The 16,224-nt window shown below is 50.7% G+C and overlaps 1 protein-coding gene across 1 annotated transcript in view; it reads right to left on the bottom strand.

Moving 5' to 3' along the window:
• The window catches only part of Slc6a11 (solute carrier family 6 member 11), a 101,412-nt gene that overhangs the window by 14,279 nt on the left and 70,909 nt on the right, over nt 1–16,224 (bottom strand). The window contains exons 7-8 of the mRNA XM_063238011.1: nt 8,172–8,275; nt 5,627–5,751 (exon numbers count right to left, since the gene is read on the bottom strand). Of these exons, the coding sequence (XP_063094081.1) occupies nt 5,627–5,751; nt 8,172–8,275 (229 nt within the window). The remainder of the gene's footprint in view (nt 1–5,626; nt 5,752–8,171; nt 8,276–16,224) is intronic.

Raw genomic sequence — 16,224 nt, forward strand, 5'->3', positions numbered from 1 at the left:
CTGGTCTGTAGTTCCTCCGCCCTTTTTCACGAGCTTGACATTGATGGGTACAGGTTCCCTATTTGCGCAGTGTCTCCTCATGAGGGTCTGCTGATGTCTTCTTAGGATTGCCTGAGGCCAGGAAATCACAGAAAGGATGTGGCGTCCTCAGCATCACAACAGGGCTACATGTCAGTCAGCTGTATTATTGGTGATATCTACCTCTGTCACCTGGCCAAGGAGGCACCAGTCTGCCAGCTTTTGTCATTCAAAAGTCACTGTTTTGCTCTTGCAGTTTTCCAGTTCCTAAGAGGGGGAGTACTTGGAGATAATGAAAATGTCCTGCTCCTGCTCAATCTTATATCCACTGACCTTGGCATCCACCGGTTACTATTTGGTGTTCAGCTGATGGTGATCTGGTATTCCTCCCATTTCTGCTCTGTTCATTAGCTACAGTCTCCCATAAGGCGCAGCTCCCCACTACTTCCCAACTGTTTGTCCCCATTAGCACATTCCCGGATGTTAGTTTGTTCTGTGGGTCACCATCTGATGCCGTCATTATTTATCAGCTGCTTGAGCTGCCTGGCTTTGGTCACCAGGGCTGCTTCTGGCTGGCCCTGGGTCCTCCGATGCTTCCATACCTTTTCTGAGCAAGTCCTTATTCTCTGGCACCACATACATGTTCTAGCTTCCTCTTGTCCTGCCCAGCACTGGAATCCACTACCCTCCAAGGGACCCTGGCTTTTGTGATTGACAAGCATGCCTGAAAATCAAGACCTGGGTGCTGGGTATGCCTCTGCCTATGGTATGGTGATGGAGTGTCAGGGCTCGCGGGCCCTCTAGCTCACAGCATGGGAAATCTATCTACCCACACACGGGGATTTCTCAGGCAACATGCATTTTACAACAGTAAGTTCCCTTATGTTAAGACTTCTGCCTACAACAGAGTTCATTCTGCTGTTTTCCTTATCTCTAAATGCATTCTCAGACAATGAAATATGTGACTCTCATGACCTATAATATATTGATCTCTGTCCAATCTTCATATGCAGCATTGCAGAATTGCTAACTTCCACTACTGTACTAACACAAATACAGTAACTTTTTTCTTCTGATTTATAGCCCTCTCTCAACACAGTTCCTCAGTATTTTCTTTCCCATCCTCTGAAGTGTGGCTACATAAGTCATCAGTCATTTGTAATAGTTAGGTCCATCTGGTATTGTTTGCATTTCATTTGCCCCACTATAATGGTTTATTTCTTCTGGATGGTTTGTGAAAGGTATCAACAGTCAAGGCTAATACAAAAGATGCACCAGGAGCTGGGGCAGTGTTGCCTGCCAGTAATACCAGCTCCTTGGTAGGCTAAGGTAGGACTGAAAACTTGAGGCCAATCTGGGCAATTTAGGGAGATCTTGTCCCCAAAACAAAAATAAAAATAAAAATAAAGGGATGCAGCTGAGTGGTGGGGCATTTACAGAGCATGTGTGAAGTCCTGGGCTCAATCTCATTACTGAAAAATATAAGCCCACAGCCAGGGTGGAGGTGCTGCTTCAGAGCCATCTTAGTACCTCATTTCTGTCCCTCCCCTGCAGCTCCTTTCTATGCACTTCAGAAAGGAAACCATGCTCTGTTTCTGGTTCACCCTTTTGTATCCTTTACACAAAAAGCAGACATAGTTTCCTATATGCTCTTCTTTCTTATATGTGGGCAGAATATCATTGATACTTGCTTTTTTAGATGTTTATAAGACAGTACTTAAAAATACCTGTCAAATTCTATTATCTTGATTATTTTTAATTGTAGATAGGTATTTAAACTTTGCCAAAGGCTTTTCTGCATTGATGGAGATAAAATCATCATATGATTTATTATATATGTGAATATCATGTAAAATATTAATGGGCTTCCTATCACTAACCCAACCTTGCATCATTCCTGGAATGGTCATGGCAGATTATACCTTTCTGCCTGGCAAGGAACCCAGGGCCTTGTGCATGACTTTCTGCAGTAACTACATAGATTGGACTTTTCTCAAAGTTCACTTTTACGCTATTGAGTATTCTAGAACTATTTTGACACGTTGTGTTTATATAATTCAGCTTGAAATTTTTTTCTTTGAACTCTAGGATATTTAGAAGTGTTCATTTAACTAGAACATATTTGGGGGCTTACCAGATATCTTTTTGTTATGGATTTCTAATTTCACTCAGTAGTTAAACAAGACATAGCCTGTACAATTTCAATGTTTTGAATACACTGAGATTTATTTTATTGCCCACCGTATGGTCCACCATGATGAATGTTCCACATTCACCTGGACAAAAATGTACTCTGCAGAGTTTTATAAATGTCAAATAATATGGTTGACAGTGTTGCTTAGGTCTCTGCATCTTTACTGATATTTTGTGTAGTTGTTCTATTGTAAGTGAGACAGAAGTTAGCTGCCAACCATGATTGTGGATTTGTCTATTTCCCCCTTTAGTTCCATCAGTTTTAACTACATTTATTTTAAGACTTTGCTATCAAGTGCAAAGACATGTAGGACTGTTAGATCTCCCCAATTAATTGTTCCTTCTTGTTTTTTTTTTTTTTTTTTTTTTTGAGAGAGTCTTGCTATGTCACCCAGGCTGGCTTCAAATTCACAGAGATCCTTCTGCTTCAACCTCTCAAATGCTAAAATTACAGGTGTGCACTGCCATGCCCAGTCTTTGAATTGCCCTCTTTATCTGCAGCAATTTGCTCTGACTTGATGTGTACTTTATCTCATGCTAATGTAGCCAAGCCAAGTTTTTATGCTTATTGTTTTCCTTCCTTCTTCCTTTTTCCATTTTTAAAAACATTTTATCTATCTGTATCTTTAATTTAAAATGCATTTCTTTTAGACATTTTACAGTTGGGTCTTGGTTTTTAATTCAGTCTGATAATCTCTGCCTTTTAATTGACATATATGGTCCATTTGCATTTAATATAATCGTTGGTTTAGCTGAGTTTAAGTCTACTGTTTTGTATTTGTTTCCTTTTTGGCCTTATTGTTGTTAATTTTGCTTTGCTTTACTCTTCTGTACTTTTATTGACTTCTTTTGGGCTAAACAATATTTTTTTTCATATTTATTTCATGTATCAGCTTTCTAGCTCTACCTCTTTAATTATGGAGCTGAACCAACAATACACATCTGCAATTTGCCAAAGTCTTCTTAGAATTAGTAACATATGACTTTGCTCTTTTACCACACATTTGACACTGCTTACTTCTGGTTAGCATTCTGACACTCTCTGCCTTGACACAGACTTTAGAACTGAGTCATATCAATAATTTAAAACAGCAAATATTCAGTTAGAAGGTTGAGATGATCAGATTAGTTATAAACACAACACCTGGCCTCAGGTTGTATAAACGCCTTCCCCAGGACAGGCCTAGAAAGTAGCTCAGTAGACGCTGGGCACCAGGCTGGGAGCAAGACACTGTCTGCACTTTATTTAACCTTTCTCATGCATTGGCTTTTTAGGTCTACCTTCCTATTTTCCAGGGTGTCTTCTCCTCCAGGCTGAGTCTCAGGGCTGTCAGGACAGTCCATGAAACATGCTGATAGCTATTTCACTACTGTATGCTCCAAAACCTCTTCCTCAGAACGTGAGCCAGGTTCCCTGAGGAAGGAGAGACAGCTGAAACCTGCATTAGCTCTGGATGATGAAAACTTCAGGAGAGGCTCACCCTATTCCACCAACCTGGGACGCAGACTAGGGTCTCCTGTTTGATACAGGAAGCGACAGGAAGGCAAGGAAGAAAGGGCCAGATCAGACTGTGTCACTTACAGGCTACGTAACTTTGGGTGAATCACTTTATGTCTTTCAACTATGGGGTCTTCATCTGGGATGGGCATTGGAAAACCCAGGACTGCTGTATGAATGGGAGCCTGGTTGTGAAGCCCAGGATGCTGCATGTGCAGCCAGGGGCAGAGGATCCGACACCTGACCTTGCAGAGATGCCAGGAGCATTGCATGGGGCACAGGGCATGGAAGCTGTGAACACGCTGGGCCTGATGAGTAGATAAAGAAGACCCACTCCATGTGTCTGTCATTGGGAGGCCATGTGGCTGCTGAAACTCATGGTGGACCTGGCCTGACCAAGCAGGAAGCTGTCCTCATTCTGCTGGGAATGGCGGGATCTGGCCTTCCCACCCCAGCCACCCATGCATCGGAGCCCTTGCAGGACCTCCCCAAAGTGTTCCGGGGGGTTTGGGTTGCACTGTCTCCTTTGTCAACAGCTCTGCATTTTTCTATGATGAATACATTTTCAGTTTGAAAAAAAGGAAACAAAAGCCTAATAAGAACTGCTGTTTGTGGGCTCCATCCCTTTTTAACAAGCTCCTCTGTGGTATTCACCTCCCCTGTGGAAATAACAACAGGAGGCTGCCACAGCAAGCAGATGCCCTTTGCTTAACACCAGGAGGTGGGACCAGCAGCTCCTTTTCGGAAAGGGAGTCTGGGAAAAGCGTCTCCCTCACAGTGCTGTCCTCAAGGTTGCGCGCAGTGATAAGTGCCTGGTGCCTCAGCCAGAGCCAGATGGCCAGCTCTGTCACTTTGAGCCTGTGCAACTTTGGATAAGTGACCGCAGGCCTCTTAGCCCTGGTTTCCTCATCTGTGAACTGGGGGCAGTAGTGTCACTTCTCTTTTGTTTTTGAGACCAGGTCTTATATGAACTCATGGCGATCCTCCTGCCTCAGGCTTTCGAGTGCTGAGTGCTGAGATTCCAGGTGCGTGCCACCACACCACACCCTGTGAAAAGTGCCATTTGTGAGGCAGATTGAGGCCCGTGAGAAACACGGAAACAGCTCCTGTGTGGCACCGTCTGGGCATCCGTGGGTCTGCTCGAGCCCCACTCCACACAGCACCATCTCAGGTTCTGGCACACACGATGCCTGGCTGGACCCTGCAGAGCTCGGTGTCCTCATCCCAAGGGACAGGCACAGATGCTGCCAGTAAAGGAGCAGACAAGAGCTGAGGAGCTGGGCACCCAGGGCTGTCTTGGCAGATGTCCCATGCCACTGGACAACGGAACACTGACAGCACTTATCTGCCTGCAGTCTCACCCAGCTGCCACATGAGCACCAACTATTCTCTCACTTTCTCATGCAGATGCATAGTTTCTTCCCAAGACACAGGCAGGCACCATGTAATCAAGGGACACTTCTCACTCTTCCACATAGGTACTCTGCCTGCAGCGGGCATGATATAAGCACATCAACCCACCTATGGTGGGATAATGCAGAGGACTGCATGTGCAAAGGCCCTTGGGTGGAGGGAGGGAGGAGAAACATCCCACAGGGTGCAGCGTGACATGAAGGGAGTGGTGGGTGGGCCACGATGAGGGCAGTGCTGTGACACCACCCTGCACAGTCAGCATGGACTCAAACAGACCGTGGTGGAGGAAGGGAGGCCAGCAAAAGGCTCCCTGCATCACAGGAGAGTATGCCAGGAGCAGGCAGAACTGGGGGATAAGGTTGGGCTGTGGTCTCAGCACGAAGGGGTCGGGCCTCCCTCCCAGGCCACCGAGCTGGGAACAAACAATGGGACTCGAGACCCACACCCAGGCCACACAGACCTCAGGCCTCTTGGCCTCCCACGTCCCCAGCTCCAGCCACTCACCAGACTCAGCCACCTCGGCAATGGGCACACCTTGCTCATAAGCCATGAAGCCCAAGACTGAGAAGATGGCAAAGCCGGCCACGAAGCTGGTGCCACTGTTCAGGCAGCAGAGCATGATGCAGTCCCTGTGGGAAGAGAGACAGGGCTCATTCAGGGTGCATGAGGCAGCAAAAGGCTGAGATGGCCCCCGCCAGGTGCCATGGATGTCCCAGGAGGGCAGGAGCAGCTGAGGCTCTGGTGGTTCAGAGAGGCTGGGTGCCCAGTCAAGGGTCACACAGCTTCTCTTGGCTTCCAGAAGACAAGCTGGTCATGGGTCAAAGCACCGAAGGGTGTGGGCTTGGGCAGCTGGCACATGGAAGTGCAGAGCTAGCAAGGATGGGGGAGGAGGTCATCTCTTCTTTTGTGGTCCATTGGAAGGGGAAAAAGCTGGAGAAGAGGGGTAAGACGCCCAGTGGCTCACAGCCAGCAGGACAGAGGGGTACGCTTCTGTGTGGGACAGCGCTGCATTGCTGCTGGGGAATGACTGTGTTGTGCCTGGAGCTCCGGCAACTGGGTTGGGACTATGAGGGCACCATTCTGGCCACACTGCTGCCAGCAGCATCTCTGTACCCCAGTGCTGAGCCTGTCTCTCTGCTCCCCTCGTCTAGCCCCTCTTCCACCAGCAGCCATGACTGAGCTGCCTTAAACACAGACAGCCATCTCACCGCCTCTTCTCCCCACACCATGGTCTGTAATGTGACAAAAGGTCATGCTAATGTGGGTGACTCTGCCACCTTGCAGTGACCCTAGCAGGGAGAACAAACTGGAGGGAGCACTGGATGGGTGTAAGGACCTTGGCCCCCCACCTCTCCACTATCTGCCCTCTGGGCCAAGTCTCCCCTATTGCAGAAGAGGTGTTTGGATTACAGAGTCCTGCAGGCTTTGTGCAGACGGATTTGTTTCTTAGTAATGAGTTGCTTCCCTGCCTCCTTCCCCGGGATGGAGCATATTTCCTACCCCGCTGACTCGGGCTCAGCCATGCAGCTTGCTCTGGACAAGAAGCCTAAGCAGATGTGACACCATTTCTGTGATTTTCCATGAGAACAACCTCCCCCAGGCATTGCCATCCATCAGCCTGGACACCATGTGGGCACACAGTGGGCTGAGCTAGACCTGGGGTCAACTCCACCTGGCCCCCAGCTGCAGGCCAGTGTCCCCTGCTGACCAGTTGCTTTGGGAACCATAAAGGTAAATATGTTCAGTGGTCTGAATCTGAGGCCTGGGGCTGTTTGTTATGCAGCATCTTTGGGGCAGTGGAAGACAGATACGTTTCCTTTAAAGGTCATTTCTGGCACCGTGGATGTGGACTGGGTTGATGGGGCTGGGGATGTCACCTGCAAATCTGAATCTCCTCTGCTCCCAGGGCAGGGAAGAGCATCCACTGCAGGGACTGTGTTTTTCCATCCTCCTGTTCTGCTCTGTAAGGCCCTGCCATGTGTCACCCTGTGTGAGGATCCACCAGACCCAAGTTCCAGAGATGGGGTCATATGTTCCAGCTGTCCCTGATGTCCTCTCTGGAAGCTGAATGCAAACAACCTCTAGGAACAAAGACTCCCAAAGCCTCACTTTTGGATAATTGTGTGGGCTGCTGCCCAGGTAAAAGATGAATGTGTCTCATCACAAAATCCCCATCTTCTCACAGTCGCCTCTCAAGTGACTTCTTTGTATCCCAGAGGGATAGAGGGAGGGACAGAGGCAGAGGGACCTGAGGTCCCCTCTTGCTTGTGACTCACCTGTCTGCCTAGTGCACCCCAACCCTGCATAGCCTGAAAGCTGGGTCACCCCTCCCTCTGCCACCTCCCTTCTCATCTGGCTTATGTAATAAGCATTCTGAAGTCAGCAGGAAGCTGGGCCAGCAGGAGGAGGGTGCACCCCTTCTCCGCATCAGGAAGACCTGCACGCAGAGCAGTTTAGATGCAGAATGCTCATGGCCCTGTGATGCTGCCATGTCACCTGCTGCGCCTGCTGACTCCCACTATGAGAGGACAGGCAGAGAGAATCCCTGCCTGCAGAGAGTGGCAGAGGCCAGTGTTTATCACAAGCATGGATGGCCAGGAGGAGACAACTGTTCCAGATCTGCAGGCTGATGACAAGCCTCAGCCGACGTCTAGGAAGGACGTGGTGGTCCCTAGCAGGAAGGAAAAGGACCCTGCAGGCAGGGCAGGGGACGGACGTGAGGCTGAAGAGCAAGAGCTCAGTGCTGGAGGAGGGGTGGCAGGGGCCGTGTCACTTACCAGCTTCGTGGCCCTAGCATGGCCTTTCTCCCGCCAGGGTCCCTGTGAACCATGCAAGGGGGCAGAGGCTGATACCATGGGGGTGGGGCGGGGCATGCCTGGCGCCTGCAGCCCATGCTGGGCCTTATTTCTCTGGCTTGAGTCCCTCCTCTGGCCCTGAGCAGGGGAAGGCCAGCTGGGCAGCCTGTACCTTCCTGGACCTGCAGGCTGGTGGGTCCTGGGGGTGCAGCAGGGCAGTGGGAATGGCAGATGTGGCAGGCCAGGGCTCTCACCTGTAGCAGTTGTTGTTGTAGTTGTTGTAGCTGCCCAGGGCAGTCAGGCAGCCCAGGCAGATGGCATAGGAGAAGAAGATCTGCGTCCCAGCGTCTACCCACACCTAGGAAACACAGCGCAGCAGAAGAGAGGCAGTCAGAATGGGTGAGAGAGGAGCTCGTTCTCCCAGGTCCTCCAGCCTCCAAAAGAACATCACAAAGTAAGCACCAGACTTTCTACCTTCTCAGGATTCTTACACTGCCATGCTATTTATTTATTTTTTGGAGACAGAGTTTTGTTATGTGGTTTAGACAGCCTTGAATTTATCATGCAGTTCAGGCTGGCCTTGTACTCTCAGCAAACCTCCTGCTTCAGCCTCCTGAGGGCTGGATTAGAGGGCTGCACCACCATGCCTTGCTAAGGAGCTATTTTTAAAGGTACTCTGCCTTCGGTGAATGCTTCATTCCCTACAAAAGGCCTCAGTGAGTTCCAGGGTTTCCTGGAGGTTCTAGATAATAAACAGCTCACTGGAAACCTGAATCTTGATATCGAGGTCCCTAGCTGAGCTTCCTGTCCTAGTGAATTCCCCCTTCTATCACTAAGGGCAGTGAACCATGCAGCAAAGCAAACTCTCAAGAGTGACCCACAGGGAAGAAACTGCAGAGCACTGGGCCTTGAGCTGGCCACTCCCCTTGTTCATGTCTTTGCAATGGGGCATCCCTTCTACTGTCCCTGGGTGTGTGCAGGTCAAGGTGACAAGAAGCATCTAGAAGAGCAGAAAACCAGTTCCCAGGAAGGACCAGATGCCGTCACACAGTGGACAGTTGCTGGTTTTCCCTACCCCATGCCCATCCATCTCTGTTGGGTCACAGTGCCTTGATATACTCAAGCAGAGGTGCTGGGGAGAGCTGGTTGGAGGGGGAGAGTCAGGCCAATCAAAGCTTTCCTTAACCTCGGGGAACTAGGGATTCACAGAGCAGGAGAGACTTCTCTCCACATTCTGTCTGGATGTGCACATGCACCATCCCCCTTCAATGAATTGCACATTTGAGGGAGAAAGCATTAGGTTTGTCTCCTGCCTCTGGGAGAGAAATGACTTTTCCTGTTGGGGTGTGGTGAGTCTATGGCTAGTATCTCAAAGGTGACATGGGGAATATGCGTGAGCCAGCACTGGGGACAGTGCTTGGATCCTGACGTGTGTGAAGAGTACCCAGGAGAGGACCCAGGAGCCCAACCCTTCCCCATGATGTCCCCCTTCAATGAGGTGGCAAATGGCTGTAATCATAGCACTCTGAGAGGCTGAGGCAGGAGGATCACAAGTGAAAGCCACACCTGGGCAATTTAGCAAGAGACTATTTCAAAATGAAAACTAAAAATGGGCTGGTGATGTAGTCCAGTGTGATGGTCCTGGGTTCAATCCATAAGCACCACAAAATTCTGGGGAGAAAGAGACTCTTCCCTCTGCCCCCTGGAACTGTGCAGGGAATATCTGCCACGTGGGGGTCACCGTCCTGGGTCACGAGGTAACAGCAGAAGCCAACATCTCGGAACTCATGCTTGCAAGGGGCTCACATGTGGGCAGGACCTGTCCTGTCTGTCCCAGGAGCAGGAGAGAGGCGGTAGAGGAGGTCTGGTTTTCTAGAGTGAAACAGGCTGCAGGAAGGTGGCCCCCGAAGACATCCTACAGAGCCAGAGTCAGGACAGGGCTGTGCTGGACACATCACTGTGTCCTGCCACAGAAGCGAGAGTAAGAGGAGCTGTGCTGGCCGGCCGTGACACTGATCTTCACAGTGACACCCGCCAAAGCCTGGGGCCACACAGAAGCCCTGTGAAGTGCTTTGCAAGTATTAAATTCGACACACCCTTGCTGTCCTGCTTTACTGTCTCCTCTGTACAGGAGCCAGCAGCCACGAGGGGAGCTCCCATTAGTTTCAAGAGAAGCACATACAGCCAGGCGTGGTGACACACACCTGTAATCCCAGCACTCCAGAGGCTGAGGGAGGAACTTGGTCTACATAGTGAGACCCTGTTTCAGAAAAGCAATTAAAAAGTAAAAAAAAAGAGACACGCAACACACATTGGCCATGCATAGCCACTTTGGGTGCAGGAAGAAAGGAATCTGAGAACCTCCCCAGAACCTGGCTGCCCAGAGGAGACAATTCCAAGCAGAAAGGGACTAAATTCAATTAAACTGTGTCCTTCAGGCCCCTCAGGCTGAGCCTGCAGGCGCTGAATGAAAAGGGTGGAGCCTTGTTCTTCTACCTCTTTACTTGCTGTGCAACCTTGGACAAGTTTCTTCACCTCTCAGATCCTCCACTTCCTTGTCCTTGGAAACAAGATGTAGGGACTGTAAAGTGTGAGCAGGGTGGCTGATTCCATCTCCGTAGCCGGGTGCTCTTGGGAGGCTGAGGCTTCTCCCTGGTACTGGTTCCCACTTGCTATACTCCCTCCCCACCCGGCAGCCCGTGCAGGTTCGGAGGCCACCAAATGTGCAGTGCTCAACGCTGCAGCAGGCGCACTGCCTCCTGGGGAAGCCTCAGCTGCCTGCAGCTCCTGGCATTCCAAGGCCTGGACACTAAGACGCACAGAAACCACGGGTCCAGCAGCACGTGAGGCTTTGGGATCCAGAAACTCTTCTGGGGCTCACAACCCACAGCCTCTCCTGTCATTTTTTTTAAAGTCAGACAGACAGACAGACAGACAGACAGACAGACAGATCCCACAACTCTTGTAAGTGGAGCCTTCCATGGAGGCAAAAACATAATTTATATGGCCCGGCAGAAAATGGCTGAATTAAGTTCTTTCTTCTTGCTTTTTATATTGGGAAGGATTCTCAAAAGATTAAAAGTAGGTTAGGAGAATAATAAACCAGCTGTGTTTCCAGTGTGTACCTGACAACGGCTTTTGTGGGAGTGAATAATTACATGAAAATCACTTCCTCCCCAGCCCTTTTCAGCCGCCCCTGGGTTGCTAGGCACCCTGGCCCCTGCCCCGCTAATGCTGCGCAGGCGCAGGAATACAGTATGGCCTTTATGAGCCAGGGGAGTCTGGCCTGGTGGCTTCAATGGGGCGAGGGCTATGGGGGGACATGCTGGACATATTTAAATGTTAATGCGCCAGGAGGGGGCAGGACAGGGGACAGCGATGGGAGACTTATGTTTGGCTTCCTGCCCTGTGCCCAAGTCCTTCCCTGGGCAGCTAGGCCTGAGGTCCACCAGCCTGCTAGGGAGCATTACTGGAATGAAGGGCGAGAGCCGCTTGGTCTGCGCAGGAGTTTGGGTGTGTAGGCTGACCCTGGAGGCCCTTCTGTGCAAGCAGCTGGAGGTCACTGTGGCCGGGCCTGTGTCCAGGAGGTTGCACAGAATGGAGCAGGGCAGGCAGGGTGAAGGGTGCTGGCTGGCCCTGGGCACATGGTGGGTGATGACCTCCATGCCTGACACGGAAGAATCCTGGGGCTCCACACGCCTCCCTCTTAGCCAGTTCCACCTGAGCCCCATTTACCAAAGGGCTCAGAGCCAGGATGAGCTTTCCCCAGGCTGTCCCAAGACTAGGCCTCCATTTAGGCCCAGGCCTCCCCACCCACCTCCTAGGTATTGCTGGCACCCAGACTGTATGGTTGGCTGCTCATTCAACACAGGATGTTTAGCCCCCTGGTTTCCACACTCCAAATGCTAGAGGTGCTCTAAGCCATGGTGGTAGTCAATGCTGTGCCCTGTCTTTTTCTAAGTGACCCCTGGGCTATGGTACCTCTTCCCTTTGGCTGTGAGCCACTGAGGCAGGAAGCCTGAGCTGGTTCCACAGGCAGGGCTATGGCATCCTGGTCCCCAGGACAGCTCCTGGCCAGGATCCACTGCAGGTCTCAGCTTGTGCATCCACCTCAGGGCCTGGGTGCAGACTGTCTTCCTGCCCGCACAGCCACCTTCACTCCTTTCCTAACCAGAGTCAGGTCTAAGGCATAGGGCAGTAAAGAGCATCTGGCCATGCTCTGTGCCCTCTAGGCTTTCAGGTAGTCTCATGCAGGACTTCCTGGGGGAGATGGAGGAGGAACAGCATGACGCAGTGAGGGCGCCACTTCATCTGTCTGCCCACAGGTGGAGGAATGCAGACCTCCAAGGGCACTGTAACACTTGCCACATGGATGGATGGTCCAGGAGAGCAAGGAGTTCCCTCCCTGTTTTCACCATCACATGCTGGCCCAATGAGCACCTAAGGCATAGACCTGTTGCCCACAGCTGTGCAGTCTCCAGTATATCTAAAGGATGTTTCCAGATGGACATAGAGCCCTAACTAGCAGGCCAGGTGAGAACTTACTGCACTGAGGGATAGGATACCTGGGTCCCCTTCCAACTTGGCCTAAAGTTCCTGCATGCTCACCCTAACGTTCTTTACTCCTAGCCTTGGATTCCTAGTCTATAAAATTTACACATTGAACCAGGTGTGGTGGTGCACACTTTTAACTCCAGCCTGGGAGGCTGAGGCAGAAGGACTATAAGTTGCCCATCCAGCCTGGGCAACTTAGTAAGACTCTAAATAAAAAAAAAAGGTTAGGGATACAGTTCAATACTAGTACTGGGTTCAATCCCAAGTACTACAGAGAGAGAGAGAGAGGGAGAGAGAGAGACACACACACAGACACACAAACAGACAGGCAGACTATGGCAACTGGGTTGCAGTGGAGACAGCAAATATGTGGCATGCATACACCACCCCCATGCCTGCCCACAGCAGACATTGCTAATGAATCATTGCATTTATTGCCCTAGGTCTAGCCATGGTGAGGTTGTTCTCAGCAGTTAGAGATAGTGAAGTTGAAACCCAAAGGATGATCGTCCAGCCCAGATATCTGGGCCAGGGTTTGCCATCATGTTGACTGAGCCTACTTCTCTGGGGAAATCCCAGAAGACATGGAACAACTACTTTCATGGTTAAGCTCATGTCCCATACTAGGTACAGATGTAAATTCAAATGCAGGGGTCAGGGAACTTCATGAAGGGAGGAAGAGGAGGAGGAGGATGGCAACAAGTTTTTGTGCTGTTATTGGCCTGTGAGGCTAGAAGGAAGCTCATGGCATGTGCAAAGTCCCAGGGGTTGTGAAGGGAAGGGCTATGTGGACTTCCCAGTAGGACTGCCTCTAAGCATGGGGTCCACTGAGTTCCCAGAGTGGGTGTTTTATTGTTCATTGCTCTTTGGCTAGAAGCCACTCAAAGTTCCCAAGTAGGAAATGACCGGTAGCCACAGCAAGATGCTCCTCAGTTCCATGCAGAACTGAATTCTGACAATGAATGGGAACTTGCTACAAAAATGAATGGGAACCTGCTACAAACTTCTGTTCTAAGAAGCTTCCCAGAGGAGATCTGTGCTGGCCTGGCAGTGGAGACTATCACCTTCAACAGCAGAACTGTTTCCTTCCTAAGAGTCTGGTTTGGGGTGAGCAACCTGTTGCTGGAGGTAAGAAAGATGGGGAAAAATGCAGATGCAGAAATCCCCGCATTGCCCGGGAAGCCAGGGTGGAAGATGTCAGGGTTTCTGCTGCTAAAGAGTCTCATGGCCATAGGCCATTACTCAAATTGGACATTTTCTGGGCACTCTTAATTTGCCAGGCCTGGGGAAAAGAGAGGTAATTATGACCCCGGGTCTTGCTTGGGACCTTGGAACCCAGCAAGTACACTGGGGGGAAGGTGCTCAGATGTGTGTCATGTCTGCACACAGGGTGACCCAGACCTGGCAGGGCACAACCTTGCAAGGTCGCCTCTGTGGGAGGCACTTCAGCTTCTTTGTGGGAGCGATGGGAATGTGCACAGTTGCAGTGGGCACAGCTCTTCTGGACAAACTGTGACAATACATGTGGAGGGTGTAGTGGCCAGAGAAAGGTCCTGTTTCTCTGGGCCTGGAGAAGCCCATCTTTAAAGGCCTTAGGTCTGGACAGGCAGAGGAAGATGCATGGCTGGCTTTGGCTGGATGCTCCTGCAGGGCTCAGAAATGCCACTCAGCTTTGCCAGCCTTTTTTGCAGAGTGATATCGCCTCTCCTGGGCCAGAGTCAGCAGTCTCTCTTGGAGTCTCCTGGTCTCCTCGGAGCCATTGCTCTGGACAGCAAGAAGAAAGAGAATGTGGGAGACATGCAGCCCTTTTGTAAGGATCCTTGAGAGCCACAGAAGTGTCCCGAGAGTGAGCATCCTGGGGCTGTGGGGCGACCTCAGCTGTCTCGGAAGGACAGCCAAAGCCTGCTGCCCTCAGCCCTCTGGCTACCAGGGGGTGAGAACTGTTCCTACCTCCATGAAACACATGGACAGATGACACCCAGGCAGCCCTCAGTAGTGGCCTTGACCACCTGGCAGGGAGGAGAAGTGCAGGCCAGACTGCCTGGTCCCAGTCTCCACTTCTTTTAAATTATGTTCCAAATTATTTTTCTTTAAACATATTCTTGACACATAATGCACATAGTCAAGGTGTACGACAGGATGCTCTGAAATGTGTGCCCATGCAGCATGATGAGAAGGAGCTAATGAATATGTACACCATCATTTCACATGTTTGCAAGTGTGCATATGTGGGGTGTGTGTGTGTGTGTGTGTGTTTTCAGTGAGAACACTTAACATCTATTGTCCTGGTGATTTTCAAGTATAGCTGTGCTTTGATACCCAACGAGAGGGTGACCAGCACCAGGGCCCCATCAGATACCGACCTCTGGATGCCTCAGCCCCTTACATAGCACAGCAATTAAAGCATCATCCAGATGCTTTAAATCATCTCTTGGTAACCTATACCCCCTTATACCATGTCAAAAAGTAGTTCTATTGTGTTCTTTAGGGACTAAGGATGGGGAATAGAAAGTCTGCATTTGTTCAGCACAGATGCAGTTTATTATCAGACATTTTCAGTCCCAGGTTGGCTCCATCTGCAGGTCTGGAATGGAGGGAGGGAGCTGACCATATTTAACACACACACCGCTGCTTACTAGCATCACTGAGCTATTAATGAGGTCTCTGAAACTCATTCCTCCTGTCACTTGAACCTGTGCCCTCAGGCAAGACGTCCACCTCTGCCAGCCACCTCTCTGCTCTTGGCTTCCATGACTTTTCAGGCTCTGTGTGTGAGATACTGTGGGATTTAACTCACTGTGTCTGCCCACCACGCTCACTGTCCACTTCCAGGTAGCTGCCACCCTTCTGGCAGCCAGACCACATCTCTTCCCCAGCCCTTCAGTCTTACTGGACTCTGTCCTCCACAAGGTAGGTGTCCCAGGAGCCTATGGCTTAGGGATGGTGATCTGCCTGGCTCCTTGCATGGGTTGCTCTCCTGCCTGCTGAGATCCTTGCCTGACTCCAAGTTCATATGGCCACTTGCTCATCCAAAGAGCTCAGATGACAGCTTTCCAACCAGATACCTGGAGAGCTGACTTACAACAGGCAGCCCAGGGTGCCCAGCACAGCTAGCAGACTTGGCATGACCAGAGACAGAGTGACTGGGGATTAAGGAGCGAGGTGCATGAACTCCAGGGTTCATGGAGGGTGGGTGAACAGGGGCCCTGGTGACCTTCAGGGATGAGTGGGAGACCCGACATGCAGACCCCCACAGTCCCTCCCAAAAGATGCTCCAGGACTCCGTGGGCTCAACTGAGGGGCAAAGCCACCATGAGCCAGTGGCCTGCATCTCCATCCCATGTGGTTCCCTCAGCACCTCCCAGGGCTGTGGCTCAAGCAATAAATCCACAGGCAGTCACTTAGAAGCACATCAAGACATGGGTATGGCCACGTGGGGTGAAGCACACTGATGTCTGTGGTGTAGGCCAAGAGGTAGAGAGGAGACTGGAGTGACCTGTGGGGAGGTGGAGGTGGAGAAACCAGGGTAGCACCTGGGATGGGCATGTGGGTGTTCCCTGTGCCAGCAGAACCAGAGAGGCAGTGTCACAGGGGATTGGTGGCCTCCCATGGGGAACTAGCTACACCTGCCAATGGAAGGGCTGGGCTCCCCAAGGATGCTCTGGTGCTAAGATAGAGGCTTATTTCCTCATCTCTTTCTCAGGGAATGTCTTTCCCACTTTCCTTCTCCAGCTCTGCTGCCTGTCTGGAGGT

This window comes from Cavia porcellus, unplaced genomic scaffold, assembly GCF_034190915.1.
Source record: "Cavia porcellus strain 051 isolate PalLab524CR breed Dunkin Hartley unplaced genomic scaffold, mCavPor4.1 scaffold_27, whole genome shotgun sequence".
Taxonomy (NCBI): domain Eukaryota; kingdom Metazoa; phylum Chordata; class Mammalia; order Rodentia; family Caviidae; genus Cavia; species Cavia porcellus.